Here is a 23,493-nt window from a genome sequence, read left to right as displayed (position 1 = left end):
ATGAAATCAAGATTGAACTCTTTGGCCTGAATGCCAAGCGTCATATCTGGAGGAAACCTGGCACCATCTCTATGGTGAAGCATGGTGGTAGCCACAGCATGATGCTGCCATCTCAAGGATGATCAATGGAAACGGGATGCACCTGAGCTCAATTTCGAGTCTCATGGCAAAGGGTCTGAATACTTATGTAAATAAGGTATATCCGTTTTTTTTTAAATCTTTAATACATTTGCAAAAAAATTCTAAAAAAACATTTTCACTCTTTCATTATGGGGTATTCTATGTAGATTTAAGGAACCTTTTTTTGATTAAATCATTTTTTGAATAAGGTTGTAACATAACAAAATGGGGAAAATGGGAAAGGGTCTGAATACTTTCCGAATGCACTGAAAGGGGATTGGAAATGATGCAGACAATTACATTGATAGATTGTGGCTTCTGTCTGCAATATTAAAGCTGATCTACCCCCTAAAAAACTATTTTAAAAAAGAAAGGAAAACAAAAGATATCACTGAATTAAGTATTTTTCACGATTGGGATCCAAATGAAGAATAAAGTACAGTGTAGTCGTGGAAAGTATTAACCTGTTATGTTTTTGAATTTTTTATTTCACCTTTATTTAACCAGGTAGGCTAGTTGAGAACGAGTTCTCATTTACAACTGCGACTTCGACAAGATAAAGCAAAGCAGTGCAACACAAACAACAACACAGAGTTACACATGGAATAAACAAACATACAGTCAATAACACAATAGGAAAAAAGTCTATATACAGTGTGTGCAAATGAGGTAAGATAAGGGAGGTAAGGCAATAAATAGGCCATAGTGGCGAAATATTTACAATTTAGCAATTTAACACTGGAGTGATTGGTGTGCAGAAGATGAATGTGCAAGTAGAGATACTGGGGTACAAAGGAGCAAAAAATAAATAATAGTATGGCTTTGGGGGAATTGGCTTTGGGGGTGACCAAATGAGCCATGTTGAAAATGAGCAATGTTGTGGATACAAGTCACTAAAGTGGTAAACCTCATAAGAGCAAAATCTTTAAACCACAGGCAGTTTGTCTCACTGTTGGAAGGAACAGAGTTGGGTCATGCAGATCTCCCCTACCACACAAACGTGAGATGGCTGAGTTTGGGAAAGGTGCTTAAAAGGGTGTGGGACCTGAAGTCAGAGATTGCTGAATTTTTGCAAATTAAAGGAATATATGTGGAATTCCCTCAACCTCAAGATAAAAAATGGTTGGCTGATTTTACCTTCACCGTGGACATCATGGCCCACATGAATGAACTGAATTCCAAACTACAAGGGAAAGGCCTTTTTGCACATCAGATGTACAGCCTTGTCAAAGCCTTCAAGGGAAAATTACTCCTCCTGACCCGCCAAGTAGAAGCCAACAATCTCACCCACCTTCCAACACTACTAGTCTGTTCCCTATCAGATGACCAGCGGGAGAAGTATACATCGCTGCTGTGTGCTTTGAATGGTGAGTTTTCTCTCCGTTTTGAGGATTTAAAAAGCTTGGAAAATGATATGCTGTTGGTTTCCTCTCCTTTCACCTTCAACGTGGATAACGCTCCCACTGACATGCAACTTGAGCTTATCGATCTTCAGTCTGATGCAATGATTGGAGAACTATTCAAAACAATGTCACTGATGAGGTTCTATGCATCTCTCGATGAACAAAACTTTCCAAAGATTAGGGGTCATGCTCAGAGATGTTTGTACTGTTTGGGTCAACCTATGTATGTGAACAGACATTTTCAGTGATGAAATATAACAAGTCAAGGCACAGATCATCTCTTACTGACTCTCACCTCTCAACAATTCTGTGCATAGCGACGTCAGAAACTATACCTGACTTCACTACTCTAGTCAATGCCCTTCAGAGACTTCATTCCTCACACTGACTAGTTTAAATGTAATGTTGAGCTCTCTCTCTTTCTTGTGTTTTTGTGCATACCCATTAATAAATCTTCTTCGGGATCGGTGTCCCGTTCACGGGACGGTTGAGCTAACGTAGGCTAATGTGATTAGCATGAGGTTGTAACATAGACATATCTGATATTTGCAGAAAACTTAAATTCTTGTTAATCTAACTGCACTGTCCAATTTACAGTAGCTATTAGTGAAATAATACCATGCTATTGTTTGAGGAGAGTGCACAATTTTGAACATGGAAAGTTATTAATCAACAAATTAGGAACATTTGGGCAGTCTTGATACAACATTTTGAACAGAAATGCAATGGTTCATTGGAACAGTCTAAAACGTTACACATACACTGCTGCCATCTAGTGGCCAAAATCTAAATTGTACCTGGGCTGGAATAATACATTATGGCCTTTCTCTTGCATTCACATTTCCACAAACTGCAAAGTGTTTCCTTTCAAATAGTACCAAGAATATGCATGTCCTTGCTTCAGGGCCTGAGCTACAGGCAGTTAGATTTGGGTATGTCATTTTAGGCGAAAATTGGAAAAAAGGGGCGGATCCTTAAGAGTTAACAAGAGTTCTGTCTGTGGTGCTGAATGCACAGTGTACTTTTCCCTCTGTGTAGTTCATTGCATGTTTAATAATGAAAATACCTACCGAAAGGAGAACATAGAAGTGGTTTATTTCTGTGCATGATAAAAAAGTTAAATAAGTAGCATATCTGGATGTGATTTATAGTAGATATATCTGTATCTATATATCTGTATCTATATCTCTATAACACAGTCATACACATGATGTATAATCCTGTAATATGATTCTGGCCCATGATGGCAAAAATCTATTCTAATGTGGCCCTCCATGGAAAATAATTGCCCAGGCCTGTGTTACGTCATCCCAGCGGCGACAACCAATGAGAGCTGGGGTTTCTGGGATATCGTGTTCAAATCTAGAAAAAAATATTGCATTCTTGCCAGAGGGGTCTCTAAAGACAATGTACACACAGTCACGCAGTGCAGGTTTAAGAACGGGAAGCTTAGAAATAGCGCACATAGAGCAGATCTACCGCTTCTTAGACTTGTTTTCAATGAGAATGACAGATCTATAACTCACATTTCTATGTGAATTTTTGGTTGCGTCGCCCAAAAAGTTACAGCTTTAACTAACATTGGAACAGTGTGCTACACCACATTGCATTGCAATGCTGTTGACTTTGAATGTGCTTGAGTGTTGAAGACTTGCATCCTAACATCCCAGTAATTATTATAATTAGCAGAAACAGCAATATGATTTAATATAGACATTAAAACTCATACTACAAAAAAAATGTATGTCCTTGAGCAATATTAATGGAAGAATGCTTTTCAAACGGACTACGTATTATTAGGTCAGAGTTTTGTTTGTATGAATGCATGCAGGAGTGTATTGATCAGAAATGGCTTATACATTGACCTCGTCCCCAGGCTCAATTGGTTCAGCAGAGAGAGAGCCGGCTTGGGGGACGAGATTACTTGTACATAGGCTAGTTTACTGGAATAAGTAATCTCATGAGTTTCTGCCAAACAGGTAAGGTAATCAGGCCATGGTTAAAAATGATCAATTGTTCCTATTCTCATAGGATTTGTAGAGAATCTCTGTGTAGCATATAATAAAATCAATTTGGAAGATATTGTGTGTGTGTGTGTGTGTGTGTGTGTGTGTGTGTGTGTGTGTGTGTGTGTGTGTGTGTGTGTGTGTGGGGGGGAAGAGAAAATATCACCTCAGATCCCCTCTGTCACGTTCCTGACCTATTTCTGTTAGTTTTTGTGTGTTAGTTGGTCAGGACGTGAGGTTGGGTGGGCATTCTATGTTTTCTGTTTCTGTGTTGGTTTTTGGGTTGCCTGGTATGGCTCTTAATTAGAGGCAGGTGTTTGGCGTTCCTCTAATTAAGAGTCATATTTAGGTAGGCGTTGTCACAGTGTTCGTTATTAAAGACAAGACGAAAACGAACTATACTTGATAATGATACAAAATAACAAAACGAAAGTAGACAGACCTGAACGACGAACATACATAAACACGAGAACGCACGAACAGGGAAAAATAGCCTACATGAAATGAACAAACCGTAACAGTCCCGTATGGTGCGACAAACACTGACACAGGAGACAATCACCCACAACGAACACTGTGACAACGCCTACCTAAATATGACTCTTAATTAGAGGAACGCCAAACACCTGCCTCTAATTAAGAGCCATACCAGGCAACCCAAAAACCAACACAGAAACAGAAAACATAGAATGCCCACCCAACCTCACGTCCTGACCAACTAACACACAAAAACTAACAGAAATAGGTCAGGAACGTGACATAACCCCCCCCTCAAGATGCGTACTCCGAACGCATCACCAAAAAGTCCAGGGGAGGGTCTGGGTGGGCATCTGACCACGGTGGTGGCTTAGGCTCCGGGCGTGGTTCCCACCCCACCATAATCAATCCCCGCTTCCCTATCCTCCCCACAATGACCACCCTCCAAATAACCCCACCTAAATTTAGGGGCAACACCAGAATCAAGGACAGCTCTGGGACAAGGTAGCTCAGGACATAGGGATAGCTCAGGACAGAGGGATAGCTTAGGAGAGAGAGGTAGCTCAGGATAAAGAGGTAGCTCAGGATAGAGGGGCAACTCCGGACTGAAGGGCAGCTCCGGACAGAGAGACAGCTCTGGACTGAGGGGCAGTTCTGAATTACTAGCCGCTTCTGGCTGAGGGACAGCTCATGGCTGACTGACGGCTCTGGACGCTCATGGCAGGCTGACGGCTCTGGACGCTCATGGCAGGCTGACGGCTCTGGACGCTCATGGCAGGCTGACGGCTCTGGACGCTCATGGCAGGCTGACGGCTCTGGACGCTCATGGCAGGCTGACGGCTCTGGACGCTCATGGCAGGCTGACGGCTCTGGACGCTCATGGCAGGCTGACGGCTCTGGACGCTCATGGCAGGCTGACGGCTCTGGACGCTCATGGCAGGCTGACGGCTCTGGACGCTCATGGCAGGCTGACGGCTCTGGACGCTCATGGCAGGCTGACGGCTCTGGACGCTCATGGCAGGCTGACGGCTCTGGACGCTCATGGCAGGCTGACGGCTCTGGCTGCTCATGGCTCTCTAACGGCTCTGGCTGCTCATGGCTCTCTGACGGCTCTGGCTGCTCATGGCTCTCTGACGGCTCTGGCTGCTCATGGCTCTCTGACGGCTCTGGCTGCTCATGGCTCTCTGACGGCTCTGGCTGCTCATGGCTCTCTGACGGCTCTGGCTGCTCATGGCTCGCTGACGGCTCTGGCAGATCCTGTCTGGCTGGCGGCTCTGGCAGATCCTGTCTGGCTGGCGGCTCTGGCAGATCCTGTCTGGCTGGCGGCTCTGGCAGATCCTGTCTGATTGGCGGCTCTGGCAGATCCTGTCTGATTGGCGGCTCTGGCAGATCCTGTCTGGTTGGCGGCTCTGGCAGATCCTGTCTGACGGGCGGCTCTAGCGGCTCCTGTCTGGCGGACGGCTCTAGCGGCTCCTGTCTGGCGGACGGCTCTGTAGGCTCATGGCAGACGGGCGGCTTTGCAGGCTCATGGCAGACGGGCGGCTTTGCAGGCTCATTGCAGACGGATGGCTCAGACGGCGCTGGGGAGACGGATGGCTCAGATGGCGCTGGGTAGACGGATGGCTCAGACGGCGCTGGGGAGACGGATGGCTCAGATGGCGCTCGGGAGACGGATGGCTCAGATAGCGCTGGGGAGACGGATGGCTCTGGCCGGATAAGGCGCACTGTAGACCTGGTGCGTGGTGCCGGAACTGGAGGCACCGGGCTAAGGACACGCACCTTCATACTAGTGCGGGGAGCAGGGACAGGGCACACTGGACTCTCAAAGCCCACTCTATACCTGGTGCGTGGTACCGGCACTGGTGACACCGGGCTGAGGGCAAGCACATCAGGATTAGTAGGGGGAGAAGAAACAGTGTGTACAGGGCTCTGGAGACGCACAGGAGGCTTAGTGCGTAGTGCCGGAACTGGAGGCACCGAACTGGATACACGCACTACAGGGAGAGTGCGTAGAGGAGGAACAGGGCTCAGGAGACGCACTGGTAGCCTAGTGCGTAGTGTAGGCACTGTAGGTACTAGGCTGGGGCGGGGAGGTGGCGCCGGAAATACCGGACCGTGCAGGCGTACTGGCTCTCTTGAGCATTGAGCCTGCCCAACCTTACCTGGTTGAATGCTCCCGGTCGCCCGCCCAGTGCGGGGAGGTGGAATAACCCGCACCGGGCTGTGTAGGCGAACCGGGGAAACCATGCGTAAGGCAGGTGCCATGTATGCCGGCCCGAGGAGACGCACTGGAGACCAGACGCGTTGAGCCGGCCTCATGACACCTGGCTCAATGCCCAATCTAGCCCTACCAGTGCGGGGAGGTGGAATAACCCGCACCGGGCTATGCACACGTACAGGAGACACCGTGCGCTCTACTGCGTAACACGGTGTCTGCCCGTACTCCCGCTCTCCACGGTTAGCCTGGGAAGTGGGCGCAGGTCTCCTACCTGCCCTTGGCCCACAACCCCTTAGCCCCCCCCCCAAGAAATTTTTGGGAGTTACTCACGGGCTTTTCGGGCTTCCGTGCAAGACGCGTCCCCTCATAACGCCGGTTCCCTTCTCCGGTTGCCTCTGTTCTCCTCAGTGCCTCCAGCTGTTCCCATGGACGGTGATTTACTTTAGCCCATGGTCCTTCTCCGTTAAATACTTGCTCCCAACTCCATAAGTCCTGTATACTTCCCCGTTGCTCCAAATTACGCTGCTTGGTTCTGGATTCTTGGTGGGTGATTCTGTATTTACAGTCCTCCTCCTCTTCTACCGAAAAGGAGGAGTAGTGAGGGAACCAAGGCGCAGCGGGTTGTGAACACATAATATTTATTAAAGACAAGACGAAAACGAACTATACTTGATAATGATACAAAATAACAAAACGAAAGTAGACAGACCTGAACGACGAACATACATAAACACGAGAACGCACGAACAGGGAAAAATAGCCTACATGAAATGAACAAACCGTAACAGTCCCGTATGGTGCGACAAACACTGACACAGGAGACAATCACCCACAACGAACACTGTGACAACGCCTACCTAAATATGACTCTTAATTAGAGGAACGCCAAACACCTGCCTCTAATTAAGAGCCATACCAGGCAACCCAAAAACCAACACAGAAACAGAAAACATAGAATGCCCACCCAACCTCACGTCCTGACCAACTAACACACAAAAACTAACAGAAATAGGTCAGGAACGTGACACCCTCAGCATGACTCTAAGCCCACACGTGTTGCAGCTAGTCTGTCCCCATTGCCACTCGCATGGATGACAGATGAACAAATCTCCCTCACCCTGGCCCAATGAAAAACCCATCTCCTTTCACATTCAGCAGGCTCTTAGCAAATGGGGCTACTATTTAGAGAAGATATGTGTCCCAAATGGCACCATAGTCCCTATTTAGTGAACTACATTTGACCAGGGCCCATAGGGTTCTGGTCAAAAGTAGTGCAAAGGGAATAGGCTGCGATTTGGGATGGAGCCAAGGTCTTTGCGTCTTTGCTCCCCAAATGGCCCATGAACACATTAAGACGGCACAGATCAAATAGCTACATATTAGGAATTTTACAGAACCATTTCAGGCTGGCCTGGACTGACTATAAATGTATCAATGTGATATCATCCTCTTTTTGGATAGAATTCAAGTTTCTTTATGCATGGGTGTATCGTTGTAAGCTTTTACCACATAGGACTGTAAGTGTGATATTGAGAAGGTACTGCTACAGTACAGCATGTATAGATTAAGTGAATGGATTCATTACACGTTTTGGTGTTTTGTAACAGATGTCTCTTTCCCATCAAATGGCAGGTGCACAGTGCACTGTTTGGATGCTGGGATTATTTTGGAGTGGACGAATGTGCACAGGTAGCCTACTTTTTTAAGAGATTTGTTTGACAATCAGATGAGAACATCATGACTGCTTGTGTTAACACCACATTAAATTGTACTACATGTGTACCATTAAAATACATGTCTTTACTATTAGGCCCATAAAAAAAGTGCACGCCAAATAGGAAATCCCATCAAAAAAGAATTACACCCCCGAATGTCACAGTATAATTCACACTCTGCCTGCATGTCCTATCTCTTATGTGAAATTAGTTAGCTGGGGAATCTTACTAACGACGCCATTGATCACCTGCGCTAAAGAAACGAATGACTGTTGCCATAGAAACACCGTGTGTGTTTTATCTTTCACATAAACTATTGAGTGTTGTGCTGTGGTGTTGGACTGTCTCTCTCAGGGCCTGTTTGGACATCTCCCCAGCCAAGTGTGAATAACAGGCTACAGGAGCTCTTTTTGTGTGTGTGTGTGTGTGTGTGTGTGTGTGTGTGTGTGTGTGTGTGTGTGTGTGTGTGTGTGTGTGTGTGTGTGTGTGTGTGTGTGTGTGTGTGTGTGTGTGTGTGTGTGTGTGTGTGTGTGTGTGTGTGTGTGTGTGCGTGCGTGCGTGCATGTGTGTGTCAGTCTGCATGCATGTGCATATGTGTGTGTTCGGGAGCAGGAGCATTTTTGCGACATGTGCCATCGTGTTGAGGCCTATTTTTACACTGTTCAGACTTAATTCAGATTAGTATTTAACAGTTAGTGAATATATCCATGTAGAGGGGGAATTCGACTGCGAGTTGCTTGGTCTTCTGTTGTCCCTCTGCATTCTTCCCACGTTTCTCCCATATTTAGCTCACCAAAGGATTACATTTAGTAACAAAGTTAAAACCACTGTCTTCCATGCTTTCCTTACGGACAGTCATGGTTTTGATTCATTGCCTTATGATGTATTGCTTTATTGCCCCCCTACCTTACACCATTTAGTCTCAACTGGTTTCAATTAGCCTTAAATAGCGTTGTTACTTGGAAGTGCGTAGTTACTTAAATAGCGTTGTTACTTAGTGCCCAAGCTGCTGCTCCTTAGAAGTGTATGGAGGGGGGGGAACACTGGTAATGATCAGAGATGATGACCAACCCAAACTAATCACTTAACTATTTGCTGAGTATACAGTACCTCTAGACTGGAAGTTAAATAGGCACTTATAGTATCAATGAGGTAGATTGGAAAGCTTCATCCCTCATATCCAAGCCTGTGATATATACTGAGATGGTCACTGCACTTCTAATTGAATAATTCACATAATTCATATCTATAGTCTAGCTTTTTTTCTATATTCTGAATAAACCATTTAACCAAATTGTCATTGATATACTGTTTCATATCTTCAGACTCGATAGCATGGGATTAAATGGGACCATTGTGCTGTCACTGGGACTGGCTTTGTGGCTTTACTGAACAGGTAGTCTCTCGTGACAGCCTTAAAGGGGAAATCCGCAGTTGAAACAATAACAAAGCTTCCACAATACAGAGTAGAGCCATGATGAGTGAATGAGTCAAGCCACTGCAAAAACGTGCTTCGCTACTCAACGTACAGTGTCACAAATCGGTTGGGATTGCTGTTCGAAAGATTTCAGAGTTAGTTTAATATTGTAAACCTAGACTCATAGCTCTATTCGATCAAGCCTACATTGCAATATTTATGTGGCATGTCAAATATAGTCTCGCGTGGCCATCCTTCCAAATCTCGTCTCGTGGGTCGTTCCAAGAATAGAGTACATTTTGCATCCCTTTGATTTGAAAAAGTAAGTATTGTGCACCAATATTGAATTGTACCCTTTAATATAGACCACATGGAAAGTTCAATACATTTTGATATGAATACAAACTTGCTAAAGTGCAAAAAAAGATGGATTTTGACATGTCCCTCATCCTGTTTTTCCGACATCTATTTTAAAATAGAAAACAAATATGAGTGCTTCTTATTGAAAAATTCAGATGGTTTCGTGCCTACTGAACAGGACCCAGAAGTATCTCGTTACCCATCACCTGCGATGGTTACATGCTCGAGGTAGAAGTTGCTCTCAACCACAGACATAGATGTCTGTTAGTGTGATCAACTGGGTGTGAAAACGGGGTCATCGGCACTCCACAAACTGTTTTAGCCTGCTGAGCTAAAGCCTTAGGAATAAGCTCAGGGAGCTAAAGTGAGTCTTCAGGTCTCAGACAAGGTTGCTAATGACCTTTTACACCAGAAAGTGGCTAGTTTGGATAACTTCAGTAATTGAAGACTCTTCCTTCTTCTTCCCCCAGACATGATGACTTGAAAGAGATGCTGGACAGCAACAAAGACTCCCTGAAGCTGGAAGCTATGAAGAGGATTGTGGCTGTGAGTACTGCTGTCTTCATCTCCACTGTCAACCACCACCATCTTCAACAACAACAAAAACTCACTGGGTGAATCTCAGAAGTCATTCCTTGATTACTCAGGTGGAGGCGAGAAATCAAGCACATGAGGAATCTTTGGAAAATACTTTCAATATTCTCTCTCTCTCTCTCTCAAAATAACCAAACGGGAGTAAAAAGAGAAACAGACTCAATACTTTCTAAGAGGATTCACTGTCACCTTGACACCTTCTGTCCATCATAAAAAATGACTCAAAAAAATGACTTTCAAATCTGTTTCCACCCCATGTCCTAGGTAAAGTTTCAGATCTTACTCTTTGAGTAATTATGATTTCTGTAAACTCACTAGCCCACACTATTTTGGAAATCATAGATGGCATTTATCCTATATCCTTCTATATCTTATATCCTTCTGGTGGTTGATAAAGGGTCTTAGTCCTAGCTTCAACAACCATCAGTAGGCTTTAGTCTTCTAACTTGTGTGAGTTACCCTCCTGACTGTCCCAATTAGCACATACGTCAGTTGCACCCTTTGCATTTTCCAATCGACATCTATTATGAATACGGTAGCTTTTAAAATATTCATGACATTAATTATGTAATTGTAAAGGCAGAACAGTTTATTTTCTGGAGTACACTTTCTCTTTCCTCTTTCGCATAAATCATTTCCTCTGCTACTGTCAAAAATGTGCTTTCAATCGAAGAGGACATACTCCTGATAACAAGAATAGCCTGAGGTATTGAAGTTGAATATCTGCCGTTCCTAACACTGATCCCAGACGTCCCATAAAAGACGACAGCTGTAAGAGAAAGCGAGAGAATATTCATTATTGGTGTCAGTTTCTTACTACTGAAGCAGAGCAGCTGTGACTGCATAATTTATATCTGAGAATAGTTAGAGAGGTGGAGGGGGAAATGAAGCTAGGCCGAGTAAGTTTGTGGTCAAATATAAGTCTGTTCGACTGCGAATGTATTGCCGCCACCAGTACTGTTACACAAAGTATAAGGTTTCATGTTCAGCCTACTTTGACAAAAGGATAGAAGAATTGGTCAACATCTTTTAAAGCCATGCTGTCTTAAAAATTAACATCATCACTGTATGTCTAAAAAAAAAAAAACACGGTGTTTAATTTATGAAAATAACTCCAAATACAGGTTTTATCATTTCGCTGAGCCTCTTTATATTTATTTTTATATACACAACCCTGATTGGCGGATATAATCGTCTAGGCCAGGGGTGTCAAAAATACGACCCACGGGCCGGATCCGTCTGTAAGGGCGTCCCATGATGTCAAGCAAAGAGGCACTGAGTTTAAAGGTAAGCCTTTAAATAATGTCACAGGTACACCTACAATTGACTCAAATTATGTCAACTAGCCTATCAGAAGCTTCTAAAGCCATGACATCATTTTATGGAATTTCCCAAGCTGTTTAAAGGCACAGTCAACTTAGTGTATGTAAACTTCTGACCAACTGGAATTGTGATACAGTGAATTGAAATAATCTGTTCCACAGGAGGCTGCTGATTGGAAAACGGCTCATAATAATTGCCAGAACGGTGCAAATGGATCAACCACATGGAAACCGTGTATTTGATACCATTTCACTTATTCCGCTCCAGCCATTACCACTAGCCCAACCTCCCCAATTAAGGTGCCACCAACCTCCTGTGGCGGGTTCACAATTTTACCTTTTCTGAGATCTCTGCTAAGCAATGAGGAAAGGAGCTGACGTAATCCTAATTCCGGGGGCAACAACGGTAGCTAGCTATAACTAGTACACACAGATGTCCTTCGCCCCTGCCTGTTTGGCAGTGTTATCCCGCAGCTCTGTTAACGACGGCAAGGGCAGGTGTTCGGCAGGTGGGAGCGAAGGACACTGTGTGCTAGCTTAGCCAGCTAGTCCTAAATAGGACTCCGGTACATGACATGTGGGGGCGACACCATGTGCTGGTTCGCTAACTAGTAAGCTAGCATACTGTGTCACAAGCACACAGTGCCGCCCCTGCCTGCTGTGTACCAGAGTAGTTAGCAGTAGGCAGGGACAACATTGGTAGACAGTGTCCTTCGCCCCCACCTGTCGGGCATGGGTTTCTCCGGTACACAGCAGGCGGGGGTTACACAATCTGCTAGCTAACTAGCAAGCAAGCACATGGTGTCGCTAACTAGCAAACTAGTGTAACAGTGTTGCTTCCGTGCCTCTCCTCGCCCCAACCTGGGCTCGAACCAGGGACCCTCTGCACACATCAACAACTGACACCCTCGAAGCATCGTTACCTATCGCTCCACAAGGGAGACCAAGGGAGACCAAGGGAAACAACTACTTCAAAGTCTCAGAACGAGTGACGTCACCGATTGAAACGCTGTTAGCGCGCATCCCGCTAACCATTTCACACCGGTTACACTAGCTAGTTTGCTAGCACATGGTGTCACTCCAGCCTCCCGCCTGCTGTACTAACTGGAGACGGGGCAACCGGTAGACAGTGTCCTCTTGACCCTGCCTGTCGGGCACTGTTTTCCTGCAGTTCTGTTAACAACGGTGAGGGCAGGCGTGAGTGAAGGACACTCAGATAATAGTTTTATTTCCCTTTTGACCCACATTCAAAATGTCACACAAGCATGAAGATATTGTGCTTGAGGGGGGACGTTAATGTAGGAACCAATGGGGTGCTCGAGGGGGGTGGGGGTGGGCATTCCTGCAGATGCAAGAATGCCCACATGCAGGAACGCCTCGAATTGCGGGCTGCAGTTTACACATTTGTCCGTCTTCCCTCTCTGACTGTAGGCTACTTCCCTCATTGCATGGTGTGATCAGATCATTATGGCAAAATATATCTAGTAAATTGAGAGGGAAAGACTAGTGAGTGTACAACATAACGTCCGCTTCATGGGATGACACATATGGGCTATAAGGATTATTTATGAAACAAATGTATCATTTGATTATAAATTTCATCCAGAAGCCAGCTGACACCGAACATATCCTTGTAAATTAATTTCTGTTGCAGATATAATAGATAGCTTAGGTACTGATGCATGCATCTATTGAAATGTATTTCATGCTCACGTCCAAGTTTTCATAGATCAAATTTGCTATTATTACCCCAAATTGCCTTCCTCGAGCGAGCAAGAGAATGTAGGCAAATTTGATCAAATGGAAAAGTATTCTTAGCGATGACGTGCAGGAGCTTGCAGGGATTTACTAATTAGCATTTCTGAATCTGAGAGGAAATAGAGCCGAATATATTGATAAGTAACCTTGTCCAAGAGAGATTTACATGGTTATCAAAACATCACGCCAGTGTAAGCCAACAAGAAACACAGCCCTTATTTTAAGTGTTTCTAAAATTCCCTATGGGAAAAATGAATGGTGGAAAAACCATGTCCCTGTTTGGCCGCTGGGGTTTATGGGTATTATGACACCTCCACTGTGGGGCTCTATTGTGCAATATATTCCAAAATTCAAACAAAATACATCAGCGACATAATTTAGGAGATTAAGGTTGTGAGCACACTGTTTCTGATCAGATCGACAATTATCTTATAATGTATTTGTGTGGCTATGATGCCACCTTTAGAGCACAGGATTTTCTGCTTGGTTTCCAGAGCATTGAAACAGAGATAAATAGGCTACTACTGAGGTCTGATGATGCTTCTGACAATAAAGTAGGCTAAAAGTCGTGTTGTGTTGTGCTAAATTCTGATGTAGGCTATTTTGAAAACTGCCGGCGTGTTGTGTTTTATGAGCAGCCGCCTCCTGCGTGTGTTGTTGCATAAACTGGTGGCTTTTTCCTCTTTGATCGGCAGAGATCTCAGAAAATGTCAAATTGTGAACCCGCGACCCAAATGTATCATGTAAAATGTATATGCCATATCTCACAATCGACTTTCCCAATTTAGTATTTTTGTTGTGACAGAACATTTATATTTTTCGTAGAGTTGCGTTTGGCGAAGATATATCTAGTAGTGCAGTGAGTGGTGGGCTGTATTAACCCTGTGACGACCTGGTCTCAGACCATTTCGTATTATTCTGTACGTAATTCCGAGAAACTCCATTTGGTATGATATGTCACGTTTGGTATGATATGTCACGTTTGGTATGGTTACATAAGACAGATGATTACTCAAGCCAACAACGATAGGATGGTGGTTGGTCGGTGTGGGTAAACGTCTAGCAAACCAAACGTTCCGAGTTCGAATTTCATAACGGATAACCGTTGCATTTTAGGTAATTAGCAACTTTTCAACCACTTACTACTTTTTAGTTACTTTGCATTAACCCTCAAATCTCATCACAGACAATTTTAGCTAATTAGCAACTTTTCAACTACTTAGCATGTTAAGTAACCCTTCCCCTAACCATAACCTTAGCGCTTCACCTAACCTTAACCCTTTTAGCTAACCTTAACCCTTTAACCTAACTCCCAAACTTAACCCTAACCCCTAGCCTAGTTAACGTTAGCCACCTTGCACCTAGCTAGAATTTGCCGTTATCCCCCTTCAACTCAAGAGCCGATGGTGACAATCTTGGAACAGTGTAATGTTTCAAGCAGGATGTGGCTGTTTATGATGATGTCATATTGCTGGGTTTACCTTTAAAGCTGGAATCACTAATTGCTGAAACTGCCACATCAGTTTGGGATATTACAACAACAAAGTTACTGCAAACAACGAACACTGCTTTTTTCTCTCGAACGTCATTGCATACGCAATAGAACAGCAGAATATGTACTACAGTGGAGGCTGGTGGGAGAAGCTATAGGAGGACGGGCTCATTGTAATGTCTAGAACTGAATACATTTTACCATATCAAACATATGAAATCATGTGTTTGACTCCATTCCACATGGACATAATATATTTTAAAGCCCACACTGTCCTTTGAGATTCAGGCTACTGTCTGCTGCTATGCATTTGATTGTTCATAGTTTCTCACTAATCCAATAACACACGGCTAAATTGATGGTTTTGACAATGCAGTCCAGTGTGTGACCGTTCTGTACTGGGTTTGTGATCCCCAGATGATCGCCAGAGGGAAGAATGCCTCAGACCTCTTCCCAGCAGTGGTGAAGAACGTGGCCTGCAAGAACATCGAGGTAAGTCTTGGAGCCAGCCAGCCATCCCACATATACAGTAGCATGCAGTTGAGGTCACATTTATTTTTCAGGGGGGTATTGGCTGGCCCGAGTGTTACATTTTAGATCTTTGAGCCGTGCATAGGCCTATATATCAAACTGTTAAATTGCCCGTTATTTTCATTTTGTAAACTATCTCAAGCAGACAATGAAGCTAACAATATAGAGGCAGAAGAGTAGTTGAAGGCTTGGCAATGTTTAGGTTGTCTTGCATCCAGACTGAATATTGCTCTGTTTCATGTGAAACAAAGTGTGGATGCGAGACAAATATTAAGGTGATGGTTTTGCTTAAAGACTGCCTATGAATGCCAGTGAATGGCAATGAATGGAAGCATTGTAGATTGGTAATTGGCAGGTTTTGGGTAATATATCCAAAGGTGTGTTGTACCGTCATGTCTCAAGTTCCCCCCCCCTCTCTCCTCTTCCCCGACCTCTTCACTATCTCAGGTGAAGAAGCTGGTCTATGTGTACCTGGTGCGCTATGCTGAGGAGCAGCAGGATCTGGCTCTGCTCTCCATTTCAACCTTTCAGAGAGGCCTGAAGGTCAGTCACCTTGCCCATAACCACAGATCTAGCATTAGATATCCTACCCCTGATCCTAACCTTAACCATTGGAGGGAGACAAAGATATCTGACCCTAGACCTGTGGTCAGAGGCAACTTCTATGTACTCCTCTGGAGTAAAAGGGGTCCATTGAGTTGTGAACACGTGACATGATCCGATGGTGTTGTTATGACAAGACAAAGATAGTTCTATTATCAAAGTCGTAAGATCATTCTTTTTTTCTTCAGACACATACACAGCAGGAGCAGGGGATTTCTCTCCAGCCATTTTACAATAACCATCTGTTTCACCTGCTCTCCTACTGAATCTGAGAGGAGATACTAGAGGAGGTTAATAAAAAATAGCTAGATCTCCTCTCTCTCCCCTTTCCATTTCCATTTCCTCTCTCTCACAGATTTAATAGCCAATCGATAGTTAATTCTGAGATTAGAGTTCTCGTTTTTTTGTCACTCTGTCCTCGCTGCCACACGTAAGGATGCTGCTAGGTCCAAATAGGCCCAAAAGGTTGGAAGCTTGATACATGTAGCATATCAGTAGGTTTCTTCATGATCGAGGGTCATGGTGTTTTTGACACTTCACTGAATTCACACTGGACCTACAGAGCCTCCCAGCAGTCAAGAATAGCCATATGTATAATAAAGGAAGTAATTGAGTTATAAAGAAATGGCTTGTCATTCAATGATCTCTTAAAATGTCTCTTAAATCTTTCTCTCTCTCTCTCTCTCTCTCTCTGTGTCTCTGACTCTTTCTGTCTCTTTCTAGGACCCTAACCAGTTGATCCGGGCCAGTGCTCTGCGTGTGCTCTCCAGCATCAGAGTCACCATTATTGTCCCTATCATGATGCTGGCCATCAAAGAGGCTGCCTCCGACATGTCCCCCTACGTGAGGAAGACGGCCGCTCACGCCATCCCCAAACTCTACAGGTATAACATGGGGGGGTGTCTGTACGAGAGAGAAAGAGATATAGGCAGAAAGAGAGAGATTGAATCCAGCTCCTTGTCTTCCTGACACATGTCTCTTGTCTCCTCTCAGCTTGGACCCAGAGCAGAAGGACTGTCTGATTGAGGTCATTGAGAAGCTCCTGGCTGATAAAACCACAGTAGGTTAAATATTTCCCGTTAGCCAACTCTGTATGCCCTTTACAAGGGAAACTATGACTGAAAACTTAAGCTTAGGTAAACCCATATTCTGCTTTGGCCTATTGGTGGCATTACAGGCTTGCGTGAATGGTACCATATCAGGTTGTGTTAAGTGTGAAAATGATACTTATGTGCCAATTCTCATGCCTCTGCCAAAGTCAACATATGGCCATTTTTTGAGCTTACGGTATCTACAGGACTTACAGAATTTCTCTCCCTCTGACTGTGCCTGCAGCTAGTGGCAGGTAGTGTTGTCATGGCCTTTGAGGAGGTGTGTCCTGAGCGCATAGACCTGATCCATAAGAACTACCGTAAGCTGTGTAACCTGCTGATCGACGTGGAGGAGTGGGGTCAGGTGGTCATCATCAACATGCTCACTCGCTATGCCCGGACGCAGTTCCTCAACCCCAACATGAACGTGAGTACAGCAGGTCCCCACATACTGTGTCTTCGTGGTTGTCTGTTTGTTTGTGTGTGGGTGTACAGTTTGTGTGTGGGTGCGCGCGCGCACATGTGTGTCTGTGTTACTTCACTCATCCCTCCCTCTCTCTATAGGAATCCCTGTTGGAGGAGGGGGGTGGAGAGAAGGCCTTCTATGGCTCTGATAATGATGATGACAGCGATGATGAGGAAGACAAAGAGGAGAAGGAGAAGAAGAAGACTGAGGCGACTGCCATTGTCAAGAGGAAGCCTTACGTCATGGACCCAGACCACCGGCTACTGCTGAGGAATACCAAGCCCCTACTGCAGAGTCGAAACGCAGCAGTGAGTATAATAAAACTATTACTACTGCTACGACTTCTACTACTACCAGTACTACTACCAGTACTACTACTACTACTACTACTACTACTACTACTACTACTACTACTATTCTAATGATTATTTCTCTCTTCTTCCTTCTCTCTTATCTCTAGGTGGTGATGGCTGTGGCTCAGCTATATTTCCACCTGGCACCCAAAGCGGAGGTAGGCGTCATTGCCAAGGCTTTGGTGCGCCTCATGAGGAGTCACAGGTCAGTGTCACCTGTCTTTCCCATTGTCTTCCCAGAGATGGAGTCATTGTAGCCGACGTGTTGCCATGAACTATCTATACTCAGTACAGCGTCGTCATGCTATATGACGTGAGACGGTGCTCTCTTTCCATTAGAGAAACTCAACACCCTGTTCTAAATTTGTTAGAGAATTCTCTTATCTACTACATTGTCATAACTTATATGGTTATATTAGTGTCATTAATTTACATATGTAGGGTTTTAATTTGACCAGTTCCTCACAGCAGCAAAATAATCCTGCAACAACAGGAAATGGGAATTATTATGTGGATAATAATTCATGGACATTTTTGTAGGGGTTTATCCATTTTTCATTAGAGCAAATCAAGTCTGACATTTTAGAGGAAATTACTAACTTTAGAAGCCTTTTTAAACCTTGAATACGCTACAAGTTTGTATTTCCTGCAGCGCAGGAAAATAGTCACACAACAGGGTGATCAAATTAAGATCCTACACCTATAAGTAAGACTTTTTATATTGTTTGAATGTGTTTGAATATTATTAATATAACTCTAATCTAGAGTGTACATGAATGGGACCATAGACAAGAACAGGCACAAACAGTGAACAATGTCACAAAAAGCAAAGAAATTGCTGTGTCTCATCCTGGCTGTCTAGCACCTGCTCTTTAGTTTATTTATGGTGTTGTGGAGCTGCGTGCACAGTGATGAGGTCATCAGTCAGCAACGAGGAAATGTCACCATGAAATTGCTCAGAGAACAGGCTACATCCATATGCCCAGGGATGACTTCAGTATTGTCACGTGTGACGTGACAACAGCTACATCTCGTGTGTGTGTGTGTGTGTGTGTGTGTGTGTGTGTGTGTGTGTGTGTGTGTGTGTGTGTGTGTGTGTGTGTGTGTGTGTGTGTGTGTGTGTGTGTGTGTGTGTGTGAAGAGGCAGCTGCATGTAATTAATTATATTCATGTTCTCTCTCCCCCCCCCCCCCCCCTTTCTATCCCCATGTAGTGAAGTGCAATATGTCGTCCTTCAGAATGTGGCAACGATGTCCATCAAGAGAAGGGTGAGTCATAACTCCAACAATATCTCCAAAGGGTGCAAAAGGGGGCTGTATTGAATGGTAAAATGGATTCAAAATTGTTTAGGGGCTGATTGTTTGGAACCGAGGAGGTACTGCATGGGGTCTGCAGCACGATCTGAAATGATACATGTTATTTGTCTCTGTGTTTCCCAGGGGATGTTTGAGCCCTATCTGAAGAGCTTCTACATCCGCTCCACAGACCCAACCCAGATTAAAGTCCTCAAGGTGACCAAACACTTCTCACAATGACATGCTGCAACACGTTGACCTTTCAGAACTTTAATTATGGTCCTGATTGTTTCGACAGCTGGAGGTTTTGACCAATCTGGCCAACGAGACAAACATATCTACCATCCTGAGAGAATTCCAGGTAAAATGGATCAGACTTCTGGTTGGCTTGACAGCCATTTGTGATCAGGAGGATTATTTGTTTTGCTTTCCTGTGTGTTTGGATACATATGTCACTAGGGGTACATGGAGGTACAGTACAGGTCTGCCTACAGTGGGTTAACTTCATTCCATGTTTTCTCTCTGGCAGACGTACATTAAAAGCAATGATAAGGACTTTGTGGCAGCCACCATCCAGGCCATCGGCCGCTGTGCCACCAACATTGGGGAGGTGAGGGACACCTGTCTCAACGGCCTGGTGCAGCTGCTCTCCAACCGCGATGGTGAGTAGACGTCACACTCTCCCTGTTCAGACACGCATGACATTTTTGCATTGCCATTGAGACTTCTTTTACACCAATCCATAGTTTGGCAATAGTCCAGATGCAAGTCTATACATGCAACGCAGCCCTCAGGGCCACGCCGCACCACTAAGTCCATACAGAGCATGTACATAGTTGCCACCGTTAATGAACAGCGAGCGTATGCAAGATGTCAACGGTTAAAAAGGAAAAGAGCACAACAAAATATGTGAAAAACAAATAGCTCAACGGTCTTAATAATTAGGCATTATCCCCATGATTTTATTTCTTCTCTTCTGTTCTTCTCACAGTAACTATTAACAGTTGAACAGGGGGATGTTAGTTTTTTCCACTTTGACCATGAAACAAAATCGGACCTTAACACTGTTATATACTCAATTCAACCAAATCTTTATGATTGTATTTTTCGTAGTCTCAGAGAAAAGGTCGGTCTCTCCATCACAAACATCTCATGTATCACATCTGTCCAATCATCGACCACGGGGGCCTCTTGTTGTGACCATTTTTTTAGTCTGGGCTTTCTTACTTGCTACTAGAAGTATCCCATTCAAGTGTTTGTCTAAAGCATCACTGAGATCAAATGTAATGCACCCTAAATACAGGACCTCCCCTCTGAATGGGACATCAACACTAAATACGGCTTCCATGCATTTATGGACATCCTGCCAGTATGGAACAAGCTTAGGGCATTCCCAAAATATGTGGTAATGGTTTGCTTCAATAGGCCCTCATAATCTCCAACACTCCATTTCATTACCCTGACGTGTTAAAGAACTGCATCATATTTTTCCATCCAAATTCCCCACAAGTCAAATAGCTTGTTGATTTCCATTGTAATTGGCATAGGGTTTCCCACTCATCCACAGAAATGACCATGTTACCCTCCCTTTCCCATTTCTCCTTTTATATACAGTATAGTGTATTTTCAGATTTGTACTTTAAGAAGTCGTTGTATAGTCTGGAGAAAGTTTTGCGGCATGTTTCTGATTCATAAGCAGATATTAATATTTGAATATGGCATGTTCTATAGTCTCAGAGTCCTCCACCTTTATGATTTCATCAAATCGGTGACTTATTTTGAGATATTAATGGAAATCTTGACATTCTAATCCTTTTCGCTCTCTTAATACTTGGAAGCTTTGAAGTGCCCCCTTGTGTACTAAAGTACAGTAGGCTGAGAGGCCTCTTGTTGCCCATCCTTTAAACTGGTTATCTCATATATCTTCTCTCCTCCCACCATATCCATCTCTTTAATGTTGTTATTCTGTCTAATCCATTGACTCAGGGGTTCTATAAATAGGGCGAAGAGAAGGGGCGAGGCCAGGCATCCCTGTGTCAAACCCTGTTCTTATACAAACTGGTTTGAGAGGTCACCATTGATTTTAATTCTTGCTAATGGTCTATCATATAATGCCTGAAAGGCTTTAATAATGTCCTCACAGAATAGATATAGGCCCATCTGACAGAATCAAAAGCCTTCTCAGCATCCAGGCACAATGCAATGGCTTCTACCTTATTAATTTGGAAATGTATCATCATTTGTAATGTTCGTGTAATATTGTACTGAGTGTGTCTGTCGGATAAAGCCTGTCTGGTCTAAGTGAATGAGTTCTGGTAAGATATTTTCAATTTTTCTAGTTAGAATAGATGTGTATAGTTTAATGCATATTTAGGACCGAGATCCACAAGGAGGGGATTTCACCTTTCTGAAATGCCCAGTTACAGGCTGCAAGTAAACTTGGGATAATCTGTTCTCTAAATGACTTCTACCATTCAAAGGTGAAACAGTCCGTACCCAAGGATTTGTTTGCTTTTATACCAGTAATAGCTGTATTTAATTCCTCTGTGGTAATTTCTGAGCTTAACATCTCATTCTGTTCTTCAATGATGGTGGGTACTGTAAGTTCAGTGAGTAAGAAAATGTGTCTATTTGTAAGTCATTGTCACGCCCTGACCTTAGTATTCTATGTTTTCTGTCAGGGTGTGACGAGGGTGGATATGATTGTTTTATATTGTCTAGGGTTTTTGTATGTCTAGGTGTGTGTGTGTAGTCTAGGCATATGTAGGTCTATGGTGGCCTAGATTGGTTCCCAATCAGAGGCAGCTGTTTATCGTTGTCTCTGATTGGGGATCCTATTTAGGTTGCCATTTTCCAGTTTGGTTTGTGGGTTATTGTCTATGTGATGTTGCATGTCTGCACTCGTGTCATTTAGCGGTCGTGTTGTTATTTTGTATAGTTTGTTCAGTCTTCTTCGTTATTAAAAAGAAGATGTATTATCATCACGCTGCGCCTTGGTCTCCTAGTTATGACGAACGTGACAGTCATTGTCAAAATGTGATTGGGAGTGTAGGTTTCTGTAAAATATTTCAAAGCTCTCTTGTATCCCTTCTACTTTATGTTGAATTATTTTGGTTTGGGGGTTCCTTATCTTGTAGACAGTTATATCTGCTTGTTGTCCCCCATAAGGAAATTAAGCAACAATTTTCCCATAAGGGCATATAAGCTCCGCCCATTATATTTTCCGCAAATTATACTTTTTAATTCGATTTATTTATTTATTTATCTCTCTCATTACTCCACGCACCATACATTTCAATAACTGGCACTAATTGGCCCAAGGGGGGGGGGGGGGGGGGGCGCTGAATCATTTGTGGGAGACTGTTGCCTTGTTCTTTTTTCAGTCTATAGGCTAATAGTTTCATAGACTTACTGCCTACTTCATAGTACCTCTGTTGTAGGAATACACCTTTTTTTTTCTTGTGAGTACATTTTCTTCCATTTTATTCTTCATCTTTTTAATTTCTTGTTTCAGCTTGGAATCCAGAGGTTTATGAGCCCTTTTTAATTGTTTTAACTGAGATTGCAGTTTATTAAGTTTCTCTCTTCTAATGTTCTTTAAAAGAGATGTAGAGGGGATCATTTCCCCCCTCATTACAGCTTTGCATACATCCCAGAGCACAGACGGTGACACCTCACCGTTGTACCTTCATCTGTGGGTGATTCCAAATACTTGAGTCGATCTTGGTCTATTATTCAAACACATGGACATACACTGAGTATACCAAACATTAGGAACACCTTCCTAATATTGAGTTGCAACCCCCCCCCCCCCCATGGATACTGACCGATGTTGACTCCAATGCTTCCCACAGTTGTATCAAGTCCTTTGGGTGGTAGAATATTCTTGATACACACAGGAAAATGTTGAGCGTGGAAATACCAGCAGCGTTGCAGATCTTGATGCAAACTGGTGCGTCTTTAACCATACTGAGCTGAACTCTCCTTGCCCTTCCCAAAACTTTTATATTCCTGCAAAATGTTATTTTCTTGTCTCACTATTTTAACAGACGTTGAAATAAGTATCATAACGAAAAAGTCTGAAATTACGAATGCTCATATTCCTGCCATCTTTCTGAGCGATACAAAATATGGGGTATGGTGCCTTTGAACCATACCCCGTTCAAAGTGCATTCGGAAAGTATTCAGACCCCTTGACTTTTTCCACATTTTGTTACGTTACAGCCTTATTCTAAAATGGATTCAATTGTTTTTTCCCCTCATCATTCTACA

At 43.7% G+C, this 23,493-nt stretch overlaps 1 protein-coding gene across 11 annotated transcripts in view; it reads left to right on the top strand.

Moving 5' to 3' along the window:
• The window catches only part of LOC139530403 (AP-3 complex subunit beta-2), a 101,371-nt gene that overhangs the window by 43,334 nt on the left and 34,544 nt on the right, over nucleotides 1–23,493 (top strand). For all 11 annotated transcript variants that reach the window (XM_071326780.1, XM_071326779.1, XM_071326781.1 and 8 more), the window contains exons 2-13: nucleotides 10,187–10,262; nucleotides 15,300–15,374; nucleotides 15,861–15,956; nucleotides 16,740–16,900; nucleotides 17,010–17,076; nucleotides 17,352–17,534; nucleotides 17,672–17,881; nucleotides 18,034–18,131; nucleotides 19,140–19,194; nucleotides 19,366–19,437; nucleotides 19,520–19,582; nucleotides 19,751–19,883. In XM_071326780.1, coding sequence (XP_071182881.1) covers nucleotides 10,187–10,262; nucleotides 15,300–15,374; nucleotides 15,861–15,956; nucleotides 16,740–16,900; nucleotides 17,010–17,076; nucleotides 17,352–17,534; nucleotides 17,672–17,881; nucleotides 18,034–18,131; nucleotides 19,140–19,194; nucleotides 19,366–19,437; nucleotides 19,520–19,582; nucleotides 19,751–19,883 — 1,289 coding nt within the window. The remainder of the gene's footprint in view (nucleotides 1–10,186; nucleotides 10,263–15,299; nucleotides 15,375–15,860; nucleotides 15,957–16,739; nucleotides 16,901–17,009; nucleotides 17,077–17,351; nucleotides 17,535–17,671; nucleotides 17,882–18,033; nucleotides 18,132–19,139; nucleotides 19,195–19,365; nucleotides 19,438–19,519; nucleotides 19,583–19,750; nucleotides 19,884–23,493) is intronic.

This window comes from Salvelinus alpinus, chromosome 9, assembly GCF_045679555.1.
Source record: "Salvelinus alpinus chromosome 9, SLU_Salpinus.1, whole genome shotgun sequence".
Taxonomy (NCBI): Eukaryota; Metazoa; Chordata; class Actinopteri; order Salmoniformes; family Salmonidae; genus Salvelinus; species Salvelinus alpinus.
This window is presented reverse-complemented; position numbering and strand designations above follow the sequence as displayed.